Source organism: Haliaeetus leucocephalus, unplaced genomic scaffold (assembly GCF_000737465.1).
Source record: "Haliaeetus leucocephalus isolate CR32 unplaced genomic scaffold, Haliaeetus_leucocephalus-4.0 Scaffold428, whole genome shotgun sequence".
In the NCBI taxonomy this organism is placed as follows: domain Eukaryota; kingdom Metazoa; phylum Chordata; class Aves; order Accipitriformes; family Accipitridae; genus Haliaeetus; species Haliaeetus leucocephalus.
In genome coordinates, this window is record NW_010972864.1 from 5,068,628 (window position 1) to 5,095,949 (window position 27,322).

The 27,322-nt window shown below is 37.4% G+C and overlaps 1 protein-coding gene across 6 annotated transcripts in view; it reads right to left on the reverse strand.

Annotated features, from left to right (window-relative positions):
* TRAPPC8 (trafficking protein particle complex 8) overlaps window positions 1-27,322 on the reverse strand; it is a 57,771-nt gene that overhangs the window by 19,243 nt on the left and 11,206 nt on the right. For 5 of the 6 annotated variants that reach the window (XM_010574363.1, XM_010574360.1, XM_010574361.1 and 2 more), the window contains 19 exons: window positions 26,157-26,246; window positions 24,678-24,852; window positions 24,131-24,284; window positions 22,933-23,020; window positions 21,199-21,446; window positions 19,517-19,632; window positions 18,041-18,191; window positions 16,618-16,718; window positions 14,679-14,784; window positions 13,021-13,152; window positions 10,698-10,922; window positions 9,515-9,623; window positions 8,591-8,785; window positions 8,268-8,398; window positions 7,114-7,188; window positions 6,251-6,377; window positions 5,032-5,189; window positions 3,768-4,210; window positions 470-617 (listed from right to left, as the gene is read on the reverse strand). In XM_010574363.1, the coding sequence (XP_010572665.1) occupies window positions 470-617; window positions 3,768-4,210; window positions 5,032-5,189; window positions 6,251-6,377; window positions 7,114-7,188; window positions 8,268-8,398; window positions 8,591-8,785; window positions 9,515-9,623; window positions 10,698-10,922; window positions 13,021-13,152; window positions 14,679-14,784; window positions 16,618-16,718; window positions 18,041-18,191; window positions 19,517-19,632; window positions 21,199-21,446; window positions 22,933-23,020; window positions 24,131-24,284; window positions 24,678-24,852; window positions 26,157-26,246 (2,972 nt within the window). The remainder of the gene's footprint in view (window positions 1-469; window positions 618-3,767; window positions 4,211-5,031; window positions 5,190-6,250; window positions 6,378-7,113; window positions 7,189-8,267; window positions 8,399-8,590; window positions 8,786-9,514; window positions 9,624-10,697; window positions 10,923-13,020; window positions 13,153-14,678; window positions 14,785-16,617; window positions 16,719-18,040; window positions 18,192-19,516; window positions 19,633-21,198; window positions 21,447-22,932; window positions 23,021-24,130; window positions 24,285-24,677; window positions 24,853-26,156; window positions 26,247-27,322) is intronic. The other variant, XM_010574362.1, reaches the window with a different exon arrangement.

Genomic DNA, 27,322 nt, shown 5'->3' on the forward strand with positions numbered 1-27,322 from the left:
TTATATTTACAAAAATGTCTTTTAAAGTTTGGTAATACATGTAAATATAGAAGCCTCCTTCAATTTAGAAATTACATTTTGACTTCACATCACCACTAATTCTACCAGTATTTTCACTGAAATGTTGCAGGGGGCACAGGTTGTCTCATTCAGAATTACCTTGAAAATTGTGATCATCAAGCACATTCATGAATTTGGAATAAATCTTCCTAAAAGAAAAAAGACCCTACACTACAGTACTGGAATTTGCTTAGGATAGAGATAGTTTATAGCAGACTTCCAGAGAGTTGAGATATAACTTAATGTTAGTACGCTCTTTCCAACATTAACTGGAATGATTAAATACACAAGGTTTACTTCGCATTTACAAAGTAGTTGTAAAGAAGCCTGTCACTTAAGTCTTGGTTCTGCTGGTGATACCTACACATCTACTAAGCTTTAGAATAGATTATTAAAAATAAGAACTTACAGTATTGATATTTTCTACATCCACAAACACCAACATATTGTCCCCTCTGCCTTCTTCATCTTCAAGTGCATTACTTCTGCAGACAGTAGCTCGAATATGCAGAGACCGGCTAGTACAAATAACTGCAGTGTGCCTTAATACTCTATGACTAGGAAGGAGGGGGGAAAAGAAAAAAAGACATTCTGAACAACCAGGACTGCTGTCCAGAACCTGTCATCAAGAAGTTTAGCTTTTATGTTTGTCATCAATATTAAGGCCATTAGACAATTTACTCCTTTCAACCACCAAAGAGACACTTTTCTTTTTAGCTTCCTATCAAGACTATATTACTTTTAACAATCATGGTGCATGGGTAGGTGCTGTTCAAACATGCATTCTCTTAGCCAGTTTGAAATACTGGAGAAAAAGGTTCACATATTTCTGATGTATTTTTTGTCATGGTAACATTTCTGATGTAAGGTAACTGGCCCAGTGAAAGCAAACAGGCATGTATTGGTACAGGGATATCATTAAGCTATTTAATGCCACCCGACACTTTGGAAATTTGAGGGTTTGAGTAAATAAACCATAAAAGGCCCACTAGTTAGTCACATCTCCTGCATAAACATTTACTAAAAAGCATTTAGACAGAATACCACTGCATTCAACAAATTCCCCTGAACTGAGAATCTTGACCGTTTACTTCTAGAACCATCACTACTCTGCCTTTTTCCAGACACACTCAACCTCCAGGCCAGCAAGGCCTTTGTAAAAGTTATCTTCCTGTTTTTCTAAAGATGAGCAGACTTCCATTCTTGGACACCATCAAAACACATGAGTTTTTTCCCCACACAGAAGCTTTGTGTTACCATAACTTCCACTTGGAAACAATAGACGTGTAAAAATTTGATATGCATTACCTACCAAATATGCTGAAACTTCATGCAATACTTGTTTTAGGAGGGAAAATCATTGCTTCCTAAACTCTACTTCACATAATGTCAAAATCTACAGAATAAACTTAACAGTTTTGCAGTTAATCTTCAGACAGATATACCGATGTCTATATAGCTTTCAATTGGCACAAATTAAATAATTTTTTAAAATTTAAAAGCTATACTCAGTCTACAAAGTACTGTTAAACAAGATCACATCACTAAAGTTCCCCTGGAAACTTCAATACAGTAGGGAACAAATATATTCCCCGAACATCCACCTTCCAGCTCTGAAACACTCAGTTTCTGAATACTACAAACTCATGAGAAATAAATTCTGTTCTTAAAAAAAAAGGGAAGAAAAAAATAACTACATTGTAGGGGGACAAATTCACTACACCTACAGGCTAGCTTAAAGCCAAATGAAAAGTTAACTTTGGCACTTCAGAAGCTACAAAAAAATCTAAACAAAGGGTGCATTTGCACGGCTTAATTTGATTTCAAGAATATACTGCTGATCTGCTCTCTTGACCATCTTCAAGTTACTCTGCCTTTGGTTTACGTTGCAGAGCAGTCTCACAGCACATGAACTTGGTTTCTTTCTCAGAACTAACCAGGAAAACAAGCTCCAGCCACAAGCGGACATTCAGTCCATGTGCCTAGAGCTCATCTGAAGTAGCCCTGCTCCCCACCATCATCCTGAATATGTACAGTACAGAGAGCAGGTGTGCTGGTTTTGGCTGCAGCAGTTCTTCACAGTAGCTGGTAAGGGGCTACATTTTGGATTTGTGCTGAAAACAGTGTGGATAACACAGGGATGTTTTCGTTCCTGCTGAGCAGTGCTGACACAGCGTCAAGGCCTTTTCTGCTTCTCACCCCACCCCACCAGCGAGGAGGCTGGGGGGGCACAAGAAGTTGGGAGGGGACACAGCCGGGACAGCTGACCCCAACTGACCCAAGGGGTATTCCAGACCATAGGACGTCATGCTCAGCATACAAAGCTGGGGGAAGAAGGAGGAAGGGGGGGACATTCAGAGTGATGGTGTTTGTCTTCCCAAGTCACCGTTACGCATGATGGAGCCCTGCTTTCCTGGAGATGCCTGCAGATGGTAAGTAGTGAATGAATTCCCCGTTTTGCTTTGCTTGTGTGCGCAGCTTTTGCTTCACCTATTAAACTGTCCTTATCTCAACCCACTCAGAAGTGGGTTTTCTCACTTTTACCCTTCCAATTCTCTCCACCATCCCACTGCAGGGGGAGTGAGCGAGCAGCTGTGTGGTGCTTAGTTGCCGGCTGGGGTTAAACCGCAACACCAGGTCCCCAGCCCTGATTACAGATCCACTCCTCCTAGTCTGCACTGCTTCTTAAGGTGGGCACAGACACATCCTCCAGACAAACAAATCCAGCACACCCAGCTCCATAATAAATTTCTCTCCCAGAAAATTAAATAGTAACATTTATTAAGTCTGTGGTCAGTACTCTTAGTGGGCTAAAAACTTAATCTAGATAAAGCCTGTTGCAACTTTTTCTCAGCTCTAGCTATGAGCTCTAACAGCTGTAAGGTAGCAATGTAATAACAGTATTTGCAGAACAGTAAAAAAGAGGTGGGTAAAGAGACACTCTTCATTTCTGATTGTGGCTGTTTGCTAGATGAGTACACTAAGGCTTCCTGAAGGCTGATCTCTTCACTTTGTGAACAAAGGCCTATTCACCCCAGAATCTTTGCAGAACAGGTCTCAGAAAAGTTCTCCTGAGCCTTCTTAGCCTCAGACATGGGTGGGACTTGGGAATAAGTGACATACAAAGTCAACTTGCTACCTTTCAAGTAAAGTTCAAAGAAACCACTATTTGTTAGCTTGTGGTGTCAAACTTGACTGTCCACTGTCTCAAGATGGTCCAAAAAGAAACTATAAAACAGCATGGAAGTCAAACCTGGTATTTAACCCCTCCAAAGAGAATAACTTTCACCATAACACAATTACTAACCCAATTTTAATTAAGAATATAAACCTTTTTTTCAAAGTAGACAAGACTTCGTTCTATAACATGCAGAAACAAATGAAGTAATTTTCCCCCTATGCCTCAGGAAGATGTGCTTCCAGAGAAACTAAATACAAACAGAGTTTGTATTAAGAGAATACCATTAACCCTCCTTCCATTAAATTATTTTTATGATTGCCACTTTGATGGAAGCAGTATAGGCTATATAGTTTCATATGGAAATTAGATCCTATAGTAGAAAAAAAATTATCGCTTAGAATAGCAGATAACAGGACACTTCTACATCACAGTAATTGAGAGAAATTCAGTAAGATTTACATTACAAGATTTACATGTTTATAACTTGTCTAATAAGTATGACAGAAAAAGGAAGATAAAAACTTACCACATTTTCGAGTGTCTTTTAATACTTTCATAGTAAAACAAAAAGTTAATTTCATGAACACCTTCTTCATCCGGTCCCCGTAACCACATTGGGAGCTGCACTGAAGCCCCAGGAAGAAGAACAGCATCAGGAAGTGGGACATGTATTACTTCAGGCTGACCTCCCGTGCCAACCCCAAAGTCTACAGAAGAAGCTGAAGATAGCAGTGCTGTACGCACAGAGGTAGGATCTGTCACAACAGTCTTGTAAGCACTACAGTTTTCAGAAGCTGAAGGACTTAGTGGTGTCAGAACAGCAGTATTTCCACCAAAAGTAAAAAATTCTGGATGCTTGGACACAACCTTCAGTGCAGTAAGAGGACACTTGCTTACGTTCACAAATTCTACATATGCTTTTCTGATTTCTCCACAAAGAAGCCCTGTAGGAAAGTTTATGAAGAACACCTGTATGGGACAGAACAGGAAAAAAGAAAAACCTGAACATTTAGCCAAGTTACAAATGCACATGAAAACAACCACCAGCATATCTAAAACTATACTGCTCTCTACAGCTTCCTGATGAGGGGTGAAGAGGGAGGTGCTGATCTCTTCTCCCTGGTATCCAGTGACAGGACACATGGGTGGGAATGGTTCAAAGCTGCACCAGGGGAGGTTTAGACTGGACATTAGGAAACACTGCTTTACCAAGAGAGTGGCCAAACACTGGAACAAGCTTCCTAAAGAGATGGTTAATGCCCCAAGCCTTTCAGTGTTTAAGAGGCATTTGGACAATGCCCTTAGTAACATGCTTTAACTTTTGGTCAGCCTGAATTGGTCATGCAGTTGGACTAGATGATCACTGTAGGTCCCTTTCAATTGAAATATTCTATTCTATAGAGTGTTGTCATTAACCAGTTAGACCATTTTAATAACCCTAGTAAGGAAAATCACTGTTTTAGTTAACCAACTTGAACTATTCTAGATGAATGGCAAGCAAACAGAAAAAAAACGTCTTTGCCTGTTCCCCTTCACTTCGAAATCCAGCTACAAAAGCTGTTGCCAACTAAAATTCATAATAATTTCATAACATAATTTCAGAAGGATACCAATTTGGAGCCTTCAAGTTTCACTTGAAAAAACCCACAGAAGTTTGGCAATGACAGATCAGAAATTAACTGGAAAGATTTAGGCATTAACAAAGTCTACAACTTCATTGTTAGAATTATATTTATAAGCTCTGGATTCAGCTATTTGCTCAAAACTGCCAATAGAAAGTAGCCACATACCTCCAACAAAGGCATTTCTTCTGTAATAATAGGATCTAATCGTCGATCAGGTCCGTATTTAATAGATGTTTTTTCCTCTTTTGTGTTATTAAGTCGAGGCCCTTGGATTTCTAAATCTTGTCGTCCTCGTACAGATAACCCATTGGAGATAAGCTTTCCTGAAATGATTTTTAAGTAGTATGATTTTTTTTCTAAAGTAATTCCTAATTTTTTTTCTGAGAAGTGATCCAAAGCTCCCTACCCAATCTCAAAAATCACTTTGAGTTTTCTGTTATTGGGCACATGCAGTGTTCATTGATCAAGCAACATCACTGACAAAGAACTATTCAAAGCTTACTGTCACACGTTACACATTGCTATTGTGAGTTCAGACAGCCAGTTATCCATTGTTGTGGACTTACTCTGCCCTTTAACAGTTTGACTACAGGGAGGGGGGTGGTGGTGCATGGAGCATGAGGGTGATGTATTTATTTCCTCTCCCCATTTCTGCAAAGCTGGAAAAGTCACCCAAAACATTTTTGTTTCCTTCAAAAACAGGCCACCCCCTCCAAATGTTTTTTATTCCTAAGGTTTCCAGTTTGTAGATAGCTAAACAAGCTTCATTATTTCTTTTAGAACTCTTTTAAACATGTGCTTTAATCCCCATTTCCTCCAACAACTAAGTTTTCCCCATGAGAGACAGTTTCAGATGAATGACTCAACAAAACAGATCAAGTAACATGCAATTAATAAGCCATTTATATGTTAATATAAAGGAAAATGAACCAAAATAAAGTCAAGATGCTAAAAAAATTATATCAGCCAAATTTAAATTTGGGAATCTGTGCAAAGAACTTCAGTGCAACATTTAGACAAAAGTTGAAAACTAACAAAGAGAAAAGACCCAGAAGAAAAATGAATGGCAAAAGAGTCAGTGGAAGTTGTTATAGATTCAACATGGCATAGATGGATTATTTAATTATTTTTTTTTTAGTGGCTTCAGCATTTCCACATATTTAAAAGGAAAAGTATGGGTTTGGCAGAGGTTACTACTTTTGTCATGGGATTCCTTCCTACAGGTGCCAATTCTTTTGGTTTTTTTTCCTGTTCCAGTGGTTTCCCTTATTTCTGCATCCTTACCTGAGGGAAGGCCTTGCATCATGATAATCAAACTTTAAACACTAGAAGCCATGTCTCCCCCCTTCCAGAGACACACAACTTAAGGGAATAATACACTTACCTGTCTGTAATCCAATAGAAGGATCTATCCCATCTAATGTGACAGCACCCTGAACAGTGCCAAGATTATAAACGACTCCCAGAATATGTAGCTCCCCTGTTTGATGGGGAAAGAGCTTTAGTCTTGCCTGTGGAAATACGTTAAATTTTTGTTGTTGTTGCTACTAGAAAAAATGTATTATTACATTTAAATGTCCAGTTGCTAAAGACACTCACAGCTAAGTTTACTTTATAGTTGTGTCAGATGTAATTATTGTGTGCAGTTACAAGTGATTTACCGGATTTAATTTCATATGCACAGAATTTATCAAGCCAGTCCACAGCTGAGAGATGCTCATTACATTAGGAAAGAATCCTAAATTGTAACAAAAATGAACTTTAACACAGGAAGAATCACAGAACAGTTGGAAGTTGGAAAGGACCTCTGGAGGTCATTTGTCCAACTTGCCTGCTCAAGTAGGGCCACCTAGAGCCAGCTGCATAGGACCACATCCAAATGGCTTTTACTATCTCCAAGGATGGAGACTCCACAATCTCTCTGGGCAGCCCGCGCTCAGTCACCGTACCAGTAAAAAAAAAAAAAAAAAAAAGAAAAAAACACCACCACACCAAAACACCACACACAACTGCTTCCTGATGTTCAGATGGAGCCTCCTACGTTTCAGTTTGTGCTCACTGCCTCTTGTCCTGTCACATCCTCCCTTCAGATATTTACACGCATTGATGAGATTCAGAAGTTCCAGCACTTCATATGAGTAATGTCTTCTGTAAGTTTAGCACTAAGTTTAGATCATAACACATCTGAACTCCAACCTAAAGTTCAACACTGGAAAGACCATTTTTAAAACAAACTATAATACTTACCACTTTTGTCTCCTCACTATTAATTAAAAATTCTGCTATTGCTTCAGCTCCTATCATATCATCATCGCATGCTCCCTGAGAAGAAGAAACAGCTTTTCAGATACTATTACTCCTAGGCAGAAAAAGTGCCATAAATATTACTTCCCCCACCTTTCCTAAAGTGTTCAAGAAAAAAAGCATACAAATTTCAAACTGCAGACAGTTAGGACCAGCAGGTGCTCTATGCCCAGCTTCTCAGGCTTTCTGAATTAAAGCAGCTAGAGAGCTCAGTAAACATTTACTTAAGAGAGAAATTTAAGATTTAACACTATAAGTTGGAACCACTCCCAACCAATTTCACTGATACTCACAGAAGTATTTACCATATCATTAAAGTAGCAGTTCAGACCAGAACAGAAGGGAATGCGTATGGTAATCCTTGAGACTTATTTATATGAAGCCATGTTTATAACTCTGGCAAACACTTACAGCACCTTTAGAGATCACTATGTTCCAAATGCTTTTGGCCAGGAAACCAAAGTAAGGAATTTACTGTAATATTCAGTATCAGAACATGTTAAAACCTTAAAAATAGGAATGTGAGAACAGTCCTTCACAGGGAAGTTTTGGCAGCATCAGTTGAAGTGTTAAACTGTAGTAAGTAGTTCATCTAAAAATTAACGTTTTGAATACTTTAATACAATAAATTTTCATTCTTCTAATCGAGATACAAAGATGTTCCTATGTCATATCAGCACAGTTTTTCAGAACATACATTTCACTACGTACTCAAGATGTAGTGACATTCCAAGCTCAAGAAAAAGGTATTTGATAATGTAACTATTAACACTGCAAGTCATTTCTGCTGGTCAAGGCTAGCGTTACTCAAAATAGACATACTACACATACAATGAAATGTTGGAAGTATTCTGCTTTGCATTAAGCTGTACAATACTCACTACAGTACATTTGTTAACTCAGCTGCTTTGTGCCCTATGGATCTAGGAGAATTTAAACAATGCATAAAGAAATTCTGTAGCTACTTTTTTTTTGCCTTTTTTTTAAATTTACATTTAAACCAGCTGTTTTCACACCACAGAATTTTGAAGACTTAATATATACTCCATAACTGTAACTGTTTGGTTTGGGTTGAAAAAGGATGATGTTCTCCTTACCAGTTCTTTTGTTTCTCCATCATGCTTTGCATTGAAGTCTTTAGGTTGAAACTTCCACAGCAATGAAAGGTCAGTCAAAAGAAGTGGAACTTTCAGAGGGTTTCGGAAAGACACTTCTACAGTTACTGGTTCTATTAAAAAAATGCAAGAAAATAATGACAACAGGCTATCCCAACCACAATCTGAAGGTTCACTTAACTCAAAGCATTCTTGTGCAAACAACTTGCACAAGAACATTGGTTTAAATCTACAGTAACACAAGAAATATTGTACAAATTTATCTAGCTCACTTTATTTCTGAAACATATAAATCTTAACTTTACCTTCTATCACAGCAAGTGGAAATCTGGAGTTATCCGAGTAGCGATTTAAACAGAACTGTGTTGGTTGAAAGTTTGAAGGTATTATTCCTTTATTTATCACAGAAACAACCTGCTCCTCAAGTTCCTTCCACTGTTGTGATGATTCCGAGTCATATTCCTGATCCAGACTTACATGCGTAGCTGCCTGCTTTTCACCTAGTATGAGTAAGACAATCTTAGAACATGAGAACAGTGGCATGCAACAGTTGCAACAGAGGGCTGCACTAGCAATTTGGTAAGTTGTTAAAATATTTTAAGTTCTCAGACACCGCCATTTTTATGTTACAATTGATTTAAGTCAGTGAATTGCACAACATTTTGAAATACATACATGGAAGACAATGCTGAGGATAATTTGAGTATACTCCCATTTGCAAATTGTGGAGTTTTAAGATTTTAGCATGCTACATGGTATACTCAGTTTACAGATTCTTTTTACTTTATGACAGTCTACAGCTTCACAGTACAGCCCTGGTCCACTCAGCTTACTTTACATTCATAAATCACAGCGTTACAAACATTTCATCCAAGAAGTTAACTGTAAAGCTAATTTCTAGCATTGGCACTAGTGTCTAGCATTTGCTAAAGCATTAATTATCCCTTTCATTAAGTTCATTACAAACTTGCATTGAAGCTTTCCAGCTATGAAAAATATTGGAAGTCAGCACATCCACATACGCAGCTTTCATATTTATGCAAGAAGTCCGAAAACATCAAGTGAGTAGATACTAAGCTTAAGCTTTTCTTTTGAAGTCTTCTTAAATAAGTTACCTTGTCACATTAGTTTTATATAATGAAAGATATCTTTTTTAAATGACAAATTCTTACATATATTTCAGTTCCATAAATAAGGGACTTCAATCTGTTTACATAAAATTTTCTAACCTTCTGCTGGTCTTCGATCATGCCCAAAGAAAACACGGGTTGCTGAGCTGTTAATATATGGTAAAGGAAGCTGTGGTAAGGGACCATCAGGTGATAGCTGGGTTACGTTCTGAAGCAAAGAAGGAAAACAGTGTCATGCCATTATGCAAATACAGAATGTCCATGCTGTACGTTACCAATGATTGAATGATAAGGAAGCCAAGTTATAAGCAATCAATGTTTGAACAGGTCGTATTTTTAAGATGAAACAAATAATTTCAATTAACTGTTTTGATAGTTTCTTCTGCTTTGACAGTGTGAAGTAGTATTTTTTCTTCACTAAGATTTTAAAGTTCATTAAATCTTTATGGAAAAAGAATAATGATTTTAATCCAGCACTCTAATCACTATTGTGGCTGCATGGCTGTTAACAAGCTTTATTTAATGCAAAGCTTGACTCTCTAATTCACAATTTGATAAGCCACATTCACTACACCACCACCATTACACAAGACTCTCACCACAGCTGAGCTGTGCAATCTTGGGTAAGGTCTACCATAACTTAGCAAACACCACAGCAATTCTGTTTACAGGCTTTAAAAGACAGCAAGTAACTACACAGCTGCAAGTTGTGTGGCAATATCAGCACTAAACATCCCAGAACGTAAATGGTATACTACAACCCAGAATCACTCACTAACTTATAGCCAACTCAGAGACACTTGATCTATAAAAACCCATATTAAAGAATAAAATTCACTATAACATGGATGGGGAGTACTTTATAGTACCAGAAAAGATGACAGCACTACCTAGTCTTTACTAAATGTTTATCATCAAAAGTCTCAAAAATCACTATAAATTGATCAAAACAAAACAGGTCCACCTCCTCTAAAATAAACTGAGCTATCACAAGCTGCAATTCAGCCATGACCCTCAAAAGTAAGAGTTCATCTTCTATAATAAAACACACACACAAAGAGTCACACTAATACCCATCACTGGAAGTACACTTAATACATACATGAGATACAGCATATTTGTTTTTTTGAAGCCTAAAGTAAAAAATGAATGCATCAACTACACAAAAAAACCAATCCTGGAACAAAGCAGATAAGACAGAAAATCATTTAATGACCTAATAGAAAATTACTGGTAATAAAATTAATTATTCAAGGAATAAAGAAAATGAAAATACATTTACCTTATAAACATAAAGATATTCTCTTAAAAAAGATCCTTGCTGAGCTGGAGGTTGTTTACTATCATTGATCAAAATATGCCTGAAGGCAGACACAGCATTGTCAAGCTGACGAAGCGTAAAGGACTGGCGACCAATAGTGAAGTTAATGTGGTCTTCTGCAAGAGACCAGCCTTTCCCTTTGTAAACCTGCATGGCTTGGCAGTAACAACGTAAGGCGTGTTTTTTCTGCAAGAAAAAACAACCAAGTTAACTTCTCAAATAATCCCATTAACCACTCGTTTTAATTGTAATATTAGGAAGATTGATCAGTCAGAGAAGTTACTGAAGTTTCTACCACCACCCCCACTATGCTAAGTGGAATGTTTGCAGAACTACACTTCATAGCATCTGGTCAACATTAATGTAAGCACAGAAGTGTTGGTTCCTACAGCACAGAGCCTAGCCTGCAGATTAAGTTCATGTTTTCAAAGACTAGTGTAACAGGCAGTAAGTTAAAAAAGCAAGTAACGAGAGAATACTACTTTTAAAAGTGTTCTGCATTGCTTTAGGACTAACTGCTAAAGTTCTACTGCCAAGCCTTAGATATAGGCTAGATTCAACACATTTCATTTCAATTCTGTAACTGAACTTTCAGTGTGACGCTTCCAGTCAATTGATGTTCAGTAGACACACTTGGGACAAAATCCGTGCCAAGCAAACCAACAAAACAGCCCTACAGTACATACAAGACAAAATTACCAATCACATCACCCACTGGGAGACAGATGCTCTGCTCCCAATCAGCTCCACAGTTCCTTTCCTGTGGATACATCAGGACCTGGGTATTCAATCCCAAGTCTAGGTACTAAACATCTGCATAGGCATTCACTGTACAGGCAAGTCTCAGCTTCTAAAAAAATGGAACAGCATTCCCTTATTTACAGCAGTAATGGGAAAAATCTAAGATATGTTCAAATTGGTATGGTGATGACAGGGTACAAGCAATAAGTCCTTAACATCAGCAGATACTACTGGGACTTTAAAATACGGTATTACAGTATGCAGCTGAGCAGCCTGGCTGACTTCTCTTCAGTAGCATTTAATATTTTAATGCCTCGAAGGATATGGAAAAAAAACAACCTACATTTACTGTAACACTGAAAAAGCATTCCTTGGAAACCAGAATCCGTGTAAGAATGAGACACAGATGACGAGAGAGTTGTTACATGAAGACAGAAGTCAAAGCTTTACAAAATGCATGCACTTTTCCAAGCAAACAAATGAGAAATAAAGAATAAATAAAAAACCTCTGATCAATAGCTCCCTGTCAGTAGTGTATTGTCATAACAATAGACAGGGAAGCTAATGCATGAAGAAAACCAAGGAGGGGGGAGAAATACTCCTATTATTCTTCACATCTGTGATTTTAATAACAGAAGTCAAGAATACAACAATACTTTCTTGGTCCTTACCAGGATGATAAAAACAAGATTGGGTGGGGTAGGAGAACAACCCCTCCCAAGACCACAGGGTTTTGTTTCAAATAGAATTCTGATGCCTGGGTTCTCCTGTATTATTGATTTGCAATAGAAATAAATTTGTATCACAGGTTTGCAGCTTATCAGTAAACTTAAATTGACTGTATTCAAGGACAGCCCCATAACTGAACTCAGATGGCTAACCTCAGCAAGAATCAAGCACAATCTATATTTAGAGAGTCTATCCCACAACTGAGGCAGAAATAAAGCACACAAGTTGTGTCAAACAAACTTTGAGTTTATTTACCACAGTTAGAGCTACCTGCACAGGAATGTGACTGGTAGTAAAAACAATCTGATTTGTATTGGTTTTATTGCTACTTAAGTCTAAGCAGCCATAAAGAGATGTTTTAGTTTGTCTTGTAGTAACTGTTCATACCCTGCACCTCCACTAGAAAGCATTTGGTTGAGGCACCAGGAAAAAGAGAGATCTAAATTTTGCTATTACTCTAATAAATTTAGAGTTTAACAAACCCCTAACTCCTGCAACTCACTCTTGAGATAAAAATACTCCTTTACCCAAATAAAAAGCCTTGTATTTCACAGTGCATAAAATTGAGACCCAGAAATTAAAAACACACATCACTTAAGTTTCAAGCCAGTCACCTTCAGCATTACTTCAAATACAGAAGTAAAAGACTAAGCTGATCAATGCAGAAGTCATGTTCAGAAGATCAGTACTTCTGACTAACACAAAAATGTCAGAAGCCAAGCATCTTTTTCCAGACTAATGACACATTTAACATGTTTTTCAGAGTAAGTATCAAATACCAAACATATTTTCCATGCAGAAAGGTAATACTTACCTGGCCTGCTTTACTAAACCTATGGCCAGCCAATATCATATGAAATGCAAACTTTCTAACCATGGGACTTTTCATGTTTATAAAGCAATGGGCTGCCTGCTCCAACAGAAGTGCACTGCGAAGATCTGAATCCTATTTAAAAGTAAAAAGAAGAATTAGCCTCAAAGTTGAATACAAACATAAAGATAACAGTGGCCTTGTTTTAATGCTAAGAGGGACAGTAGGCTGTAACAGTGCTGTGAAGCTGAAGATTTTTATATACAAACATAGTATGTATATGTGTGCATACAAAAGAAAATAAGACTAGAAGTATTTTTCACTTTGTTACATGTACAGTGTTCAATATCAAACACACTTTTTTCCCCCAGTGGAGAGATTTACGTATCAACCTGTTTCAGTATCAGTCACAGAAGAAATATTTTCTGCTTTTTCAGTTACTCAGGCTACAGTTTCTAATACTTACTATAACTTCTGAAGTACTCTGCTACCTTTTCCCCTCCCTCCCCCTGCAAATATTAAGGCTAGAAACAAACCAAAAGCTTTAACAGGATGAAGGAAAAATAGAGGGAGCAGTGGAACTTAGTGAATTTGTATCACAAGAACCAGAATGATTTCTTAATAATGTACAATTTCTTATTATTACTCCCTGCTCTTCTCATGCCAAGACACAATTATATTACTTTAACCAATCGGAACAGAATCTACTTGATTTTACCACAGTTGAACTCCATGCTATCAGTGATGTCCAAGTATGTGTCTGGACTACAAATATACTCTGAGACACCTATACAGTATCCTATGAAGATTTTCCTTGCAACTGCCGAAAGGCACCACAAGCATACTACATATAATTTTCAGTCGTAAAATGATTGTGCAAAGCCAGTAGTATTTAAATTTCTTTTTAAATAATTTATACTGCTCACATAAATTTTGGTAGCAAGCTTAAGTTGAAAGGGCAAGAATGAAGCTACAAAGACACTTGAGAGCGAAACTTACAGAACTAAGCAAATTTATTCCATGCTTAATCTGTCCCAGGAAAAGTCTCAGAAGCATCACATTTGGTGCAGCTGGCCACAAAGCCAGAACTAACTGCCAGTTAGACTTTCCTCCAAGCTACATAGAAGATGCTATACTTTGACTGTATTACATTCATTTCACTTTTCAAGCAAGACACTTTCTGGGCTGTTAGAAGCTAATTCCATGCCCAATTTCCACCAATTAATACTACAGAAGTGTTCAGACTAGGTTTCACTTACAGCAAGACTCTAATGATTCATAACAGCTGAGCTACAGTAATGCCTTAGTTACTTAGAGAACTTCTGATCATATGCAGGATAGTAACCATTATGGCTCTGGCAAGCCATGCTAATACTTTTAACCCGTTAGATCTTAAACTGAAATTACGCCATACAAGAGCTAAGCAAAAGTCAACAAAAATTAGTTGTAAAGCCAAAGATAACAAATGCACATTTAAAGAAATCAAGCAAGTCACTTGACTAGAACAGAGGTTTTTTTCACTTCATGCTTTATATTGGCTGATTTGCTACCTTTGTCTAGAAAATATCATAGGACAAGAATTAGAATGTAACCTAGAAGTGCTTGGGTAAGTAAACAAATGGGGGGAAGGCAAGAATGGGAAAAGCTACTAAGTGTTTTACCTCACTGGTTAAACGAATCAGAAGAGCAGCTGCCTCTGAATATTTGCTTTGACTTTTTAAGATTTCAGCACTAAGCAGCACACAGCGTTCAGCCAGAACCATGTTCCTAAAGCAAAAACATAAGTGTATTAATAAATATTTATCAAACAAACCATGGAAAACTTTTCACCTCAAATCTGAGACATTTTCTCCATATCACATCAGACTGATGTTCTGCTGCTTACCCTTTGTAAAGTAAAATACATTTAAGTTCATTCCCCTGCAAGACAACCACATACAAATTGACACACTAAGCGTCCTACCCTACTATAACAGCAGTTTCTCAAAAGTCAAAGCTAGAAAGCATTTTTGAAGACAGTATTGTATTTATAGAAATACCAACTAAAATGATCCACCTAAATGATCTGATAAACAAGTAGTCCAACAGCCAGAAACAGTTATGCTGGGTTGACCTTGGTGGGTACCAGGTGCCCACCAAGCTGCTCTATCACACCCCCTCCTCAGCAAGACAATGGGAGAAAGTTAGATTTAAAAGCTCACATGCTGAGATAAAGACAGGGAGATCACTCACCAATTAGTCACGGGCAAAACAGACTTAGTTTGGAGAAGATTAAATTAATTTATTGCCAATTAATAACAGAATGTCGTGGTTTAACCCCAGCCAGCAACTAAGCACCACACAGCTGCTCACTCACTCCCCCCCCATCCAGTGGGATGGGGGAGAAAATGGACGTCACACGGTATGGAATACACTGTTGGCCAGTTTGGGTCAGGTGCCCTGCCTGGGCATGAGAAGCTGAAAAATCCTTGACTATAGTCTAAACACTACTGAGCAACAACTGAAAACATCAGTGTTATCAACATTCTTCACATACTGAACTCAAAACATAGCACTGTACCAGCTACTAGGAAGACAGTTAACTCTATCCCAGCTGAAACCAGGACACAGAACAGGCTAGTGATATATAAAAGCAAAACTAAAACACCTTCCCTTGACTCCTGCTTCTTTCCAGGCTCAACTTCATTCCCAACTCTTCTACGTCCTCCTCCCTGCAAGCAGGGCAAGTGGACAGGGAAAAGAATTTGAAATCTGTTCATAACATTTCACCTCTGCTGCTCCTTCCTCCTCATGCTCTTCCCCTGCTCTGGTGTGGGGTCTCTCCCACAGATACAGTTCATCAAGAATTGCTCCAGCATAGGTGCCTTCCGTGGGGTACAGTCCTTCAGGAACAGACTGTTCCCAGTGTGGGCTCCCCACGGGTTACAGCTCCTGCCAAGAACCTGCTCTGGCATAGGCTTTCCACAGGCTGTAGCTTCCCTCAGGTCACATCCACCTGCTCTGGCACTGGGACCTCCACAGGCTGCAGTGTGGGTCCCTGCTCCACTGTGGCCCTCCGTGGGCTACAGGGGGACAACTTGCTTCACCATGGTCTTCTCCACAGGCTGCAGGGAAGCACCTCCTCGCTCTCCTCCTCCCTCATTGACCTTGGTGTCTGCAGGGCTGTTTCTCTCATTTTCTCACTCTCACAGCTACTGCGCAGTGATTTTTACCCTTTAAGTATGTTATCAGAGAGGCGCCACCAGCATTGCTGACAGGCTCAGTTCTGGGCAGCAGCACATCCATTTTGGAGCTGGGTGAAAACTGTCTCTGTCCAACACAGGCAGCTCCTGCTGTCTTCTCACAGAAGACAACCTGCAGCCACCCCACTACCAAAATCTTAGCAGGTAAATCCAATACACAAGCTTAATAAGCACTCTGCTAAGAATGGCACAGATCCCCTTCCATGTTATCCTAGATAAATTAACATATCTTACTCTAAAGAGTTACCATCATTCTGTGATCTTTTAGTCAGCTGCCACTATCACTGTGCAGGGGAAGAAAGTTAAGCCACTAGGTCTTTCAACTTTCATTGGATCAGTACCGAAGTAAACAACATACTTGCAGATATCTCGATAGGTCTGAATTGCTGTTTCCATATAATGAGCAGGATACGGTCTAGGAGCTCCAGGCTGAAGAAAAGCTGATACTGCTGCCATTTCCTACAAGAGAAATTGACTACTGACACTGTAGTATTTTCAACAAATTATAAAGCTCAAAATGCTGAGAAACAAGTTTCAACAGCTACTAATTCAAGATCTTCATCTAATCAGTTACTGGCATATAAAAGCGTACCCAACACACTGTGACTGATAAAAGGTTTAATACAATAGCCTATTTATGGCTCTGCTTGTAATTAACCAGACAACAGCAAGAGAATTATACACACTCACAGAAGTGTTTCCAGTTGATGGGACCCCTGACAATATACAGAAACATTGATTCAGTACTGCTTTACAAGTCCAAGAGATAACTTCCTACTGCAGGAATAGTCTTTCTGATAAAGCAGCACTACCATTTATTTTAAGATGAGGACTGTTTTCTAAGTTTTGCTTAAAGGAAGTTACATTCTCAGCTTCTAAGGAAGCTCTAGTAAACACGCACTCTGAAATTTTACTTCTTTGCTTATGGGGTGAAGACAGGATAGCAAAGTTTTTCTGCAGTAAGTAAAGGCTAAGACTTGTAGGTTGCAAAAATTCATAATTAAGAGCTCCACAAACGGTTCATTAAGAAATTAAGGTAACTTTTCAGGTTATCCAAATGCAGAGCCACTGTCTGCAAAATTGTACTGCAAAAATAAACATGTAAATGTTTTACATCAAGATGGGACAGTGTACAAGAACTCTTCCACAGCTCCACAAAGTTTCAAATTTTAACAAGTTAACCAGACTAAAGTCTACAAAACATAGCTTCTAAAAATTGTTAAAACAAACTTTTTTCCCCAGTGTTCCCATTTATCTTGAAAATTGTTTTAGTCACATATACTTTCAATCTCAAGAGAAATTAATGAATATGTGTTTACAGTGAAATTCAGCAGTGACATACTCAAACTATATCCCTCAAGAGTCTTAAAAAAAATGGTAGAATACCATATTAATAGTGACATAGTCTTGACCTCCTGTCAAATAAGTATTTTGCTAAAGTCTAAAAGAGATACTATAAAATTATTTCACACCTGTTTGAGTTATCAGACCAAAAGTTTAAAGATCCATTTTGCTGGAGGTTGCATTCTAGGTATTGTCCTTTCCATATTTCACATTTTAAGAATTAACTCTTCTATTTTTATTCACACCTTTATTCCCTTCATAAAACAGCAGCCAACAGATGTGAGAACACTTTAGAATTTGCTAAAGATATGCAGCAAATTTGGCAAGACCCTTATAAATTTGGAGGTGGAGGGAAGAGATCGCATTGTTACCTTCAGACAAATATTAGCGATTATTAGGAAAGTTCACAAAATGTTTACGTTATGTGAAGTACCAACCAGTGCTCCAGCTGCATAAAGCATTGCCTGATCATTTAAGAAGTCTTTCTTTGCTGTATGGTAACAGCTATATGCAAGTTCATAGTGTTGCACCAAAAAGCACAAGTCTGCCATTTTCCGGATTTGAAGCTCTGGTGCTTCTGGTGGATACCTATAAATACAAATATTTAAATTCAAAGTCATAATTTTAATAAATAGAGCAAGACATGCTCTATAAAGTTGTCCCTTCTCATCTTAATTTTTATTCAGAAAGTAGGAATAAAAACTGCATTGCTTCAGCCTTACCCAAAAAACAGCTATGAAGAGTGAAGCTGCTTCCTTTCTGCCGCACGTAACTTGGTTTCGTACCCTACTTTCTGATTAACAAGATTCACTGTTCCACTAACATTCAAAGCAAGCATTCCTCTTAGCCAAGATATACTGAAAAAAGTATGCAGCTATCACAAACTGCTCAGTAAGATTAACTGTTAAACAGAGCTGTATGAGAATGAAAAAAATAAGACTTTGTTCACCTAGCTGTAATTATTTCTCCCCATATCTCTTGAAAGAAAAATCCCACTAAAAAACTAATGCCTTATGCCAAAACACTGGGCAAATTCCTCTTCTCTGCAAGCATCAGTCTAACTTCCAATTAGTCAAATATATACGAATCACCTCAGTGAAGATCAAATACATTTTCACAAACACTTGTTAGTCAAACTTTGTAGAAAGCAAACCATGCTTACAAGTTCAATGCAGAAAGCCAAAATTAACAACATTTTGATTATTAATCCAAAGACACACAACCCACGAATTTAAAGCAGTATGTAATGTCAGGGACATTAACTTTGGCTAGGTAACGTCCAAGAACTATTTAGACTTCTGTGTTTAAGATAAGACAGTTGAAGAGAGTGCTTTTCATGATTATACATCCTCATTCATAGAGGGAAATTACAAAGTTTACAGAATGAATATTCTGGTAAAATTTAAAAGCTGGTTTTAGTGTAAAATACAGGTGCAAAAAATTCCCCGTAATTTAGCTCTCACTTGTAAAAGCAATACACTTAACCACAGTAAACTACATGGTTACATAAAAAAACCACCTATACATGGGGTTTGGCTTAAATAAGAAATAGCTTGTACTAATTTAAAAAAATCCCTTATGGCAGACCATAACTTCTTTTTATTACTATTACTCTTAAAAATGTACATTCTTTGTAACTTAGAAAGCTTCACTGTAAGTATAGCAGGAAGATGGCTCTGTAAACACTTTCTTTTAACCTTTTTTTCTTTAAGTTCTGCTACTCCTTTATTGTACATGTTTAGGCATAGCACTTTTCATGATTTCTCCAATTAAAGTCTTTTACAATATTGCTCATGTAGTTCACTTTGCAGAACACCATCAAATAAACACAGGCTTTCCCTTCACCTCCCTTCCCCCCCCAAAAAAAGGTACATTTTCAGTTTAGATCTAAAGGTAAGACTGAAATTACTTACAGCAAACCAGAGGTATTCTTCAGTTCATTAATACTTTTCTCTGGAACCTTGCTGCCGCTAAACCATTTTTTAGTAGCGGAAAACAGTGATCGACTCAAGCCTTTCCTGGATATTAACTGCAAAAAGACACTGAATTAGAGCACTACATTGCAAGAGATACACTAATATAAACCAATATAAAAACCCAAGCTTCATTAAGGCTTCCTAGATTATTTTTCCCATAAAACAGAAATAAAAACAACAAAATAACCAAAAGCACACTTCTTTAGAATGAATCACTGACACTGAGAAGTTGCAATTCATTTGTTTATTCTATTTCAGACAGCTGAGGTTCACTATTGTTGCTGTAAGCTGCAGACATCTCAATCCTAAAAACTGAAACATTTGATTTTTCTGTTTGAAATCCAACATAATGTCTTAATTTCTGGTATTAGTCCAATCTAAAATCTAGACTAAGTACATACTTCAAGAAAGAATATTCTCCCCATCACCACCCACATAAAGCATTACCACATTGTGAACAGTGATTTCAAGTGCCAAGGGTACCAGTCAAACCTGCAAGCAAGGTTACACAACTCTATTCTTTTAGATAATTTCCACTAACAAGGAAACTTCCACAGGGAATTACCATTCCCAAGATCTAAGGCAAACTACATCTCTTTTTAAAGATTGTTTTAAAAATCGTAACATCGTGCTTTTCTTACCGTGACTAGGAATGTAGTACTACATTCCTAATGGTAAGCCTGTTTGCTATACTTTATGTATGCACTTTTTTTTGTTTCTTCATAAAACTTTCCAAACATGGTCAGCATATACAAACTGCCACAAGTCAATTCAGGGAGAGAGTACTCCTTACAGGATATGATTCTTAGTATCAAAACCCCTCATACTTAAAACTATAACCTGAATAGACAATTCAATCAAAATACAGAGTTCAGATAACAGGCTGATATTTGCGTCCAAGTCTAATGCTAAATACAGTAATTTGATTGTATTAATGTAAGTCAATCCATCTCTCCAGCTGTTTAAGACCATATAAAAGTGAAACACTTATAAAAGAAAGGACCTTACTGTGATGGAGATGACTTTAACACATGTACGTGACTTAACATGGGCATGATATTAACTATCACACTTCAAAAAAATCCTAGTTTGAGAGAAGAATATTCAGTTGCAAAAACTGCTGAGATCAAAACAGAATTGCATGATTTAGGGTGTCCACGCACTTCTCCCCTGTCAAGTAGCAACTGAAGTATGCAGCTTTTTTGCAGACAATTATTGATAAAAATACATTTCTTAACTCTAGCTGTGTGTTCTAAAGTTGAAACAAAAAGTACATTTTGTTCCCCATGCCAGAATCGTCCAGAAGCATAAAATATTAAGATTTTAGGAACAAGGACAGATATCGCTGATAACAGTTCAGACAGGCTTTCACCAAGAAGCCACCTTGCACTGAAGCTCTGTTGATACAAATTGGGTTTTGTTTTTTTAAAAGACAAATTGAGCTAAAATGATAACTTCAGCTATTTCTCTTAAATTTACTTACAGTTTTCAGTAAGATCATCAAATCATTAAGATGCAGAAGGAAGTAATAATTTCAAAACAGATTTTTGGATAACTGGATTTATACCCCAACTGTTTTTTCTTATTACAGCACAAAGTGTTTTTAAGAGTAAACTGACCTGATCATTAAGTTGCCGAATTGTCTTCTCTATATGTGGCAAAAGTCCCCTAAATGTGAATTCCTGTATGAACTGTCTAATTCGATCGTGATCTGTGAGCGTTAAACAAGCACCATGAGGCGTTCCAGAATTTGATTTCTTTGAGTCTTGCAATGATGCAGTAGCCTTCACGTAATCAGTGCTATCCAAACTGCCGCTGGGATGATCCAGTTGAAGGGGGTGAGTCTTAAAGTTATTTGACAGGCCATCTAATGAAATTTGAAACAAAGACCCCAATAAGTATAAAGTTACTTAAACATTTTGGGTTTTAAATGTCATTTTCATTAAGCTACTTTAAAGTTTTCCTTAATCAGAACTCTGTTAAGCAAAGCTATTCACAAGTTATTCTGCACTACAGACCAATGCAGAGCAGACAGCAGGAGAGCACTACCCAAGTGTTACATCACTCCTGAAATTCTTCAGAAAGCTCAGGGAATCTCAGGACCTACAACATGGCTAAATATGTATGGTTTTGGTTCTCAACTACAGTGCAAAGAAAGCCCATGTACACTGACTAGTATCAGCAACATTGAAGGAAAAGTATGAAAACATTAAAATCAAAGTCAAATATTCACGAAAGGTGGAAAATGCAGCAATTACAACAACAGCTCCATTGGATCTATACACTCTTTTCTGTTTATGTTTTAAGGTTGAAAAAAAAAAACCAAACTAATTTTCCACGTCCTTCCCAGCAATCATGATGTAAAAAACCTCCTCTGAAGTCCTCTTAGTTCAGTGAGAAGGGCTGCTGACCACTATCACATCTAGCTTTCTGAACTAGACCAAGACACCATTTCACTCCAAGACTTACATAGTTCTCTTATTTATTATTCCCTTTTTTTTTTTTAATAAGAAAATCAGCTTGCTTTATCTGGCCCTAACTAGCACCGAGCAAAGCTGAGCTGTGAAAGCAAATCCTTAATGGATTAATTACTCATGAAGTATAAAGCTGGGTACATGAAGTTCAAACAGCAGCTTGCAGACTACATCCGGGCTGTAGGGCCCTCAAAAGCCACTTTTTCAGGCAACTGCAGGCTCTCCTATATACACTAGGTCTTCCTGTGCCTTTCAAGTCATGTATGAAGGATCTGGGCTGAATCAGGCCAGACAGCATGAGGTACCTCCACTTCTTCCCTATCTGATGATGCTTCTCATCTGAATCCTACACAGCTGCTTTAAAAAAAATTTAAAAGGCCATGCATTAATTTGCACTCAATTTCATTTACTGTCTTCTGCTATCTGTGAGCTCAATTGAGAGGCAAGTTCTTCCAGCCAATCTACAAAGTAAGTCACTAGTCATTTCCAGATTTAAAGCCAAAAACAATGACAAAAACCCCTCAGCTTCCAAGCTAGAGCACACTAACCAGAATTTTTATTATCATAAAAATTAACCGTTAATCCTATGTTACCTTATTAATTGTCAGAGTTTGCAGACAAGATGCTTAATCTTACAAGAGATGAGCCCAATATATCAATAGCCATCTCATTAAGGATACATCTACCAATTACCACCAATCCAGCAGATCAGCACCACAGCATTTTGCTTCATGAACACCAGGTTACATTATCTTTGAGCATTTAGAAAATTAGTACTTTGAATTCCCTAACAGACCACTCAAGTGATTACTGTCCAAGACATGAGACAGCTATATAAATGCTATCACATCAATGTTTTGATAGAAGTTATAAAAATACCTTTAATTTCACTGTCTAAGCCATCTGATATCAAGTGATCAGTATTCTTGTTTGAAACGACAGTATAAGGACAATCTTCATAGCAATCCTGCCAGAAAAAAAGGAAAAAAGGTCAGAATTTTAAGAATACTAGAGCACACACGTAAGTCAGTCAACAGTAGTTGTTAACTTTACTAACAGTTAACTGAATTATTAAGAAAGCATGTTTGTTCATATATATTAATTTCTTAAGTAGTTTGTGATGCTTTCAGAACTTGTCCTATTGTAAAGATGAAAGTTATCTTCACCGAATGAAGCAAGTATCTTCTGGCTTGCTCAAATAGCTTTACTGTAAACTAATGCAAGCAACTCCAACGCTTATGCAGCAATGCCTACAGCAGTGAAAATATACTCCCTAAAGCAATTCTTGAACAAGCTCATAAAAAAAAAAAGTCATTTATGTTGGACAGTTGGCATGGGACAGGAAAAAAGAAAAAATCTAATTAGTTTATGGTGGAACATTACTTACTGGTCCTCTTGGCTTACAGAATACGAGATGTTTTTACTTTCCAGTGCCAGCTAGATTTGGTAAAGAACTATGATTCCACAAACAAACCTTTTAATCAGATGCAGTTAAAACTGCAGGTCAGTCAAAAGCAAACTCAAGAAGGAATATTTTTGGTCCTGAAGCCAAAAATACAGACATTTATTGCAAACTGAACTCAAGAGCTAACACACACTATCATTTGCCATCTTAGCAGATGACAGACCAGACTGGGCTTCAAGTTACCAGAAAAACCACATATACTCCCACAGAACAACACACCCACACTGTTTAGTGAAATACAGAAGACCTAGACAAAAACCCACTAACATTAAGAGTGAAGAAAATTAATCAAAATGAAGGTAGAAAGTTACTATGAATAGGACACTTCTGAAGTTACTTGCTCTTGTCAGTGCATAAAGCACAACTCTATTCTTTCAGTCAGTCTATTTCAGTCTAGTATTTCAGTACTCCTTACTGTCAATTTAAGTAGCACAGAGGACAGTTTTTTAAGAAGAATCATCTTATACCCTCACAAAAAGCCATAGCTATGTCAGAAGTCTGTCTATTAGCCCATTCTGTAAAAACACATAGATAATACTACAGCAAAATTTAACACAACTAAAATGGGCTTTCATATGCACCTTATATATTGTTTTTAGAATACTATAATACCTGGTTTTGGATAGTGTTTTTCTGAAGGTACTGACTCCAAGGATCTGGTATCTGTTCATCCATTCCTCTATTAGACACCCGAGAATTTATTTTCAGCAAATAGCAACCCTGAGTTCCATACCTCTGCTTCATCTCTTCATAAATGGAGTCAGCTCTGAAAAAATAAATTGTCTTGATATCAAACCAATTCTATTCTAAGTGTGTACGGCAACAAACTATTTTAGACTATTATCCATAAGGATTAAAAGGAAAATTCTCCTATTTTTAAAGCAGTCCTTTATGCAAGAGTGAAACTGAGAATCTTTGAGAATTAGTTCAGCGAACCAGCAAAGAAAGCATCTACCCCAAGAAGCCAGGACTAATTCCTTCCATTTTATATTAACACAAGTAGAAGATCTAAAAATAATACTTAAAGAAATCTGCCTTGATAATAGTCAGCATACTAGTTAATGGATCCTATTGCATGTCTAATCTCACTAGAATTTATAAATGCAAACATTTCAGTCAAAGAGTTCATCTGTAAGTTCACTGAATGCAGAAGACGCACCTTTGCTCTTCTCCTGTGCTTACGTCGTGCAGTAACACATAGTATTTGAGTGTGTTTGGTATAAACCACTTGGGATATAAGTATTCACTACTATGCTGAATTCGATGTTGTTCTTGAGACAGCTTCAGAAATTGCTCCACAGGCTCTGGTTCACTAGAAGAAACTACAAGCATACCTGAATTCATGTTAAGGACACTTACCAAAAGAACCCAGGAACAAACCACTGATCAGATCATAAAATAGGAAGTGTATGAAATAAGATAGATAAGTACAATGTTTAAGCCTGTAAAACACACCACCACCAAAGTATGTGCAATCAGAATTTGGTCTTAGTCTTGATTAAAAAAACACTATTTAAATGGTCAGTTAATTAACATCTGTAACATGAGATGAACAGGAGTTTGCTCCAGTTCTGACACTGAATCCAAATTTAAGCTGATACTTAATAGCTAATAGTTCATTTAAGATTTTAGATACAGACCAACTGTTCACATATGAAACGTATAACTGCAATTCACCCCCAGTGTACTTTGGTCTTCAACTTCCAAGGAGAGTTGGGACTTTAAAGTATCACCTGAGCAACAGTAACAGCCAGTATTCATAAACACAGCAACATTTTCTCAGTAAAAAGCAGAAGTGTTCAGATTTTTACCTCAATGCAACTACACAATCATAAGGAATATCCTGCTCTGCTACATCTATCCACCTTGAAGACATTAATTCAGAGAAGCCAGAAATCAAGTTCTACTTTAAATGTTACTAAAATTCAGAAGTCAAAGGCCAGAATCAATATTTTACCAAGTTAATTCTGCACAAGTGGTTCTCTCTAATGGCTAACATAACTGTTTCACCATACTGAAATTATATAGTACAGTAAAGAGTTAGAAACAGAGTAGGTGTTATGAAACCTGCAGCATTATAATTATTGTAAAGCTAAACAGCAGCTACCTCATGAAACAGTGCGTATTTTTATTTTCCCTGTAGACAAGCAAATCAGGCCTAGCTTTTGGTAAAAGTAGTAAAATCATTTAGGCATCTTTCCAGACTTCTTTTTGTCCAAAATAGCTCAAAGTTCACCAATTTTCCAAAACACGCCCCCCAACCTCCCCCCTCCATCTGCTAGGAAAAGCTATAAGAAGCAGCAGGTGCATCCCAAACACACAAGCCTCTTTTGTACATAAGGGACAGTCAACAGATACCTGAAGAGCTACAGCAGAAAGCAGTTTAGGATGAGGCAATGTAGTTTACAGGTATTAACTTAGGAGTTGTTTGACACAAAAAAGTGTGTTTTAAAGAAAAAAAACCAACACTAACCACAAATAAAACCCTGACCCCCTTATGAAATGAGTCTGTATAGTTAGACATATTGAAAAAAAGATGGCAAAAAGAGTTATTGCAAAATTTCAGTCTCCTACATTACATTTCTGCAGCTAGCTCTAACAGCAGTCACTAGAGAGGTCTGTAACACTCGAAGGATACATGCAACATAGTGGTTTAAGAATTCGTGATCTGAAGCAGGCATGGACTGAAGAAAGCACTCTCTGTAAGACTCAAACCAAGGAGTAGTAGCTGGAATACACAATAAGATAGGACAAATTAGAATATTCAGTGAAACTTGTGTTTACTCATTTATGAAAAGGAAATATGAAAGACTACACCCAAAAGCGAGGCTTGCTAACTCCGACAAGGTTTGCATGGCAGGGGAAAGAAGGAGGAACAGTCTAAGGAGAAAGCATCTAAAATACACACAAGTGGGAAAAACAGTAACACTTTGAATCAAATCCTGTGAAACTGAATAGTATCTTAAGCATAAGATATCCTCAATATCCTGAACTTCCTCAATATTGTAGGCTCACATGTATTCAGTCCTTGTCAGGGTAACTACTCCTTATCACCCATTTAAACACACATGGGAAAGAAAACAAATAAAAATTCTTCTAACAGTCATTGAATTTGCCTTGGCTAGCGATATAAGAATTGACCAAGATGCAAAATTAATTTTTGAGTATGTAGAGGAACTAAGGATTACCAGAACCCTATCCTGCCAGCTTGTCTAAAGCTTTTGCAAGTGTTATGACTTGGCTTGACAGTAGTCCCCTTCCTCTGCCCTGCTAAAATAAACAGTTCAGCTGCCAGCTGGCAAAGCAGAGATCCAAAGAGCTAAAAGCTCAGTTCTGAGTTGTGCCATTAATGCCTTTTAATGTTAACCTGCAATGTTCAAATGCCCTTTTACAATAGGGATTTCATTCTCCTAAGAGTAACAAAACAAGTATGTCTGGGACATCCAAAGAACATGTGAACTTAAAAATCTTGTCTGTTTCTCTCCACTCCAACTATCAGTCAAGCAATGAAGTATTATTTCTGGTTTATGCCATCTCGATTCTGCAACTCCTTCCCTTGAGTGGAAATAAGGCCCCAGAGCAAAATCAGTCCATTTCCAGTAACCTGGTTTCACACTGGAACTAGCTGGAATCCAGTGTAAACTCGCCTGCAAACTAGAAAACAATAACTACTACAGAAAAACATGCACTATAAGGAATCCTGAAAGTATTTATTTTCTTTATATGGCCTCAAGAAAACACATTCCTTGATTTAACTAACATAAGAATTTCTAACAATTTGTAAACCTCCCCCGCCTTCTCCCC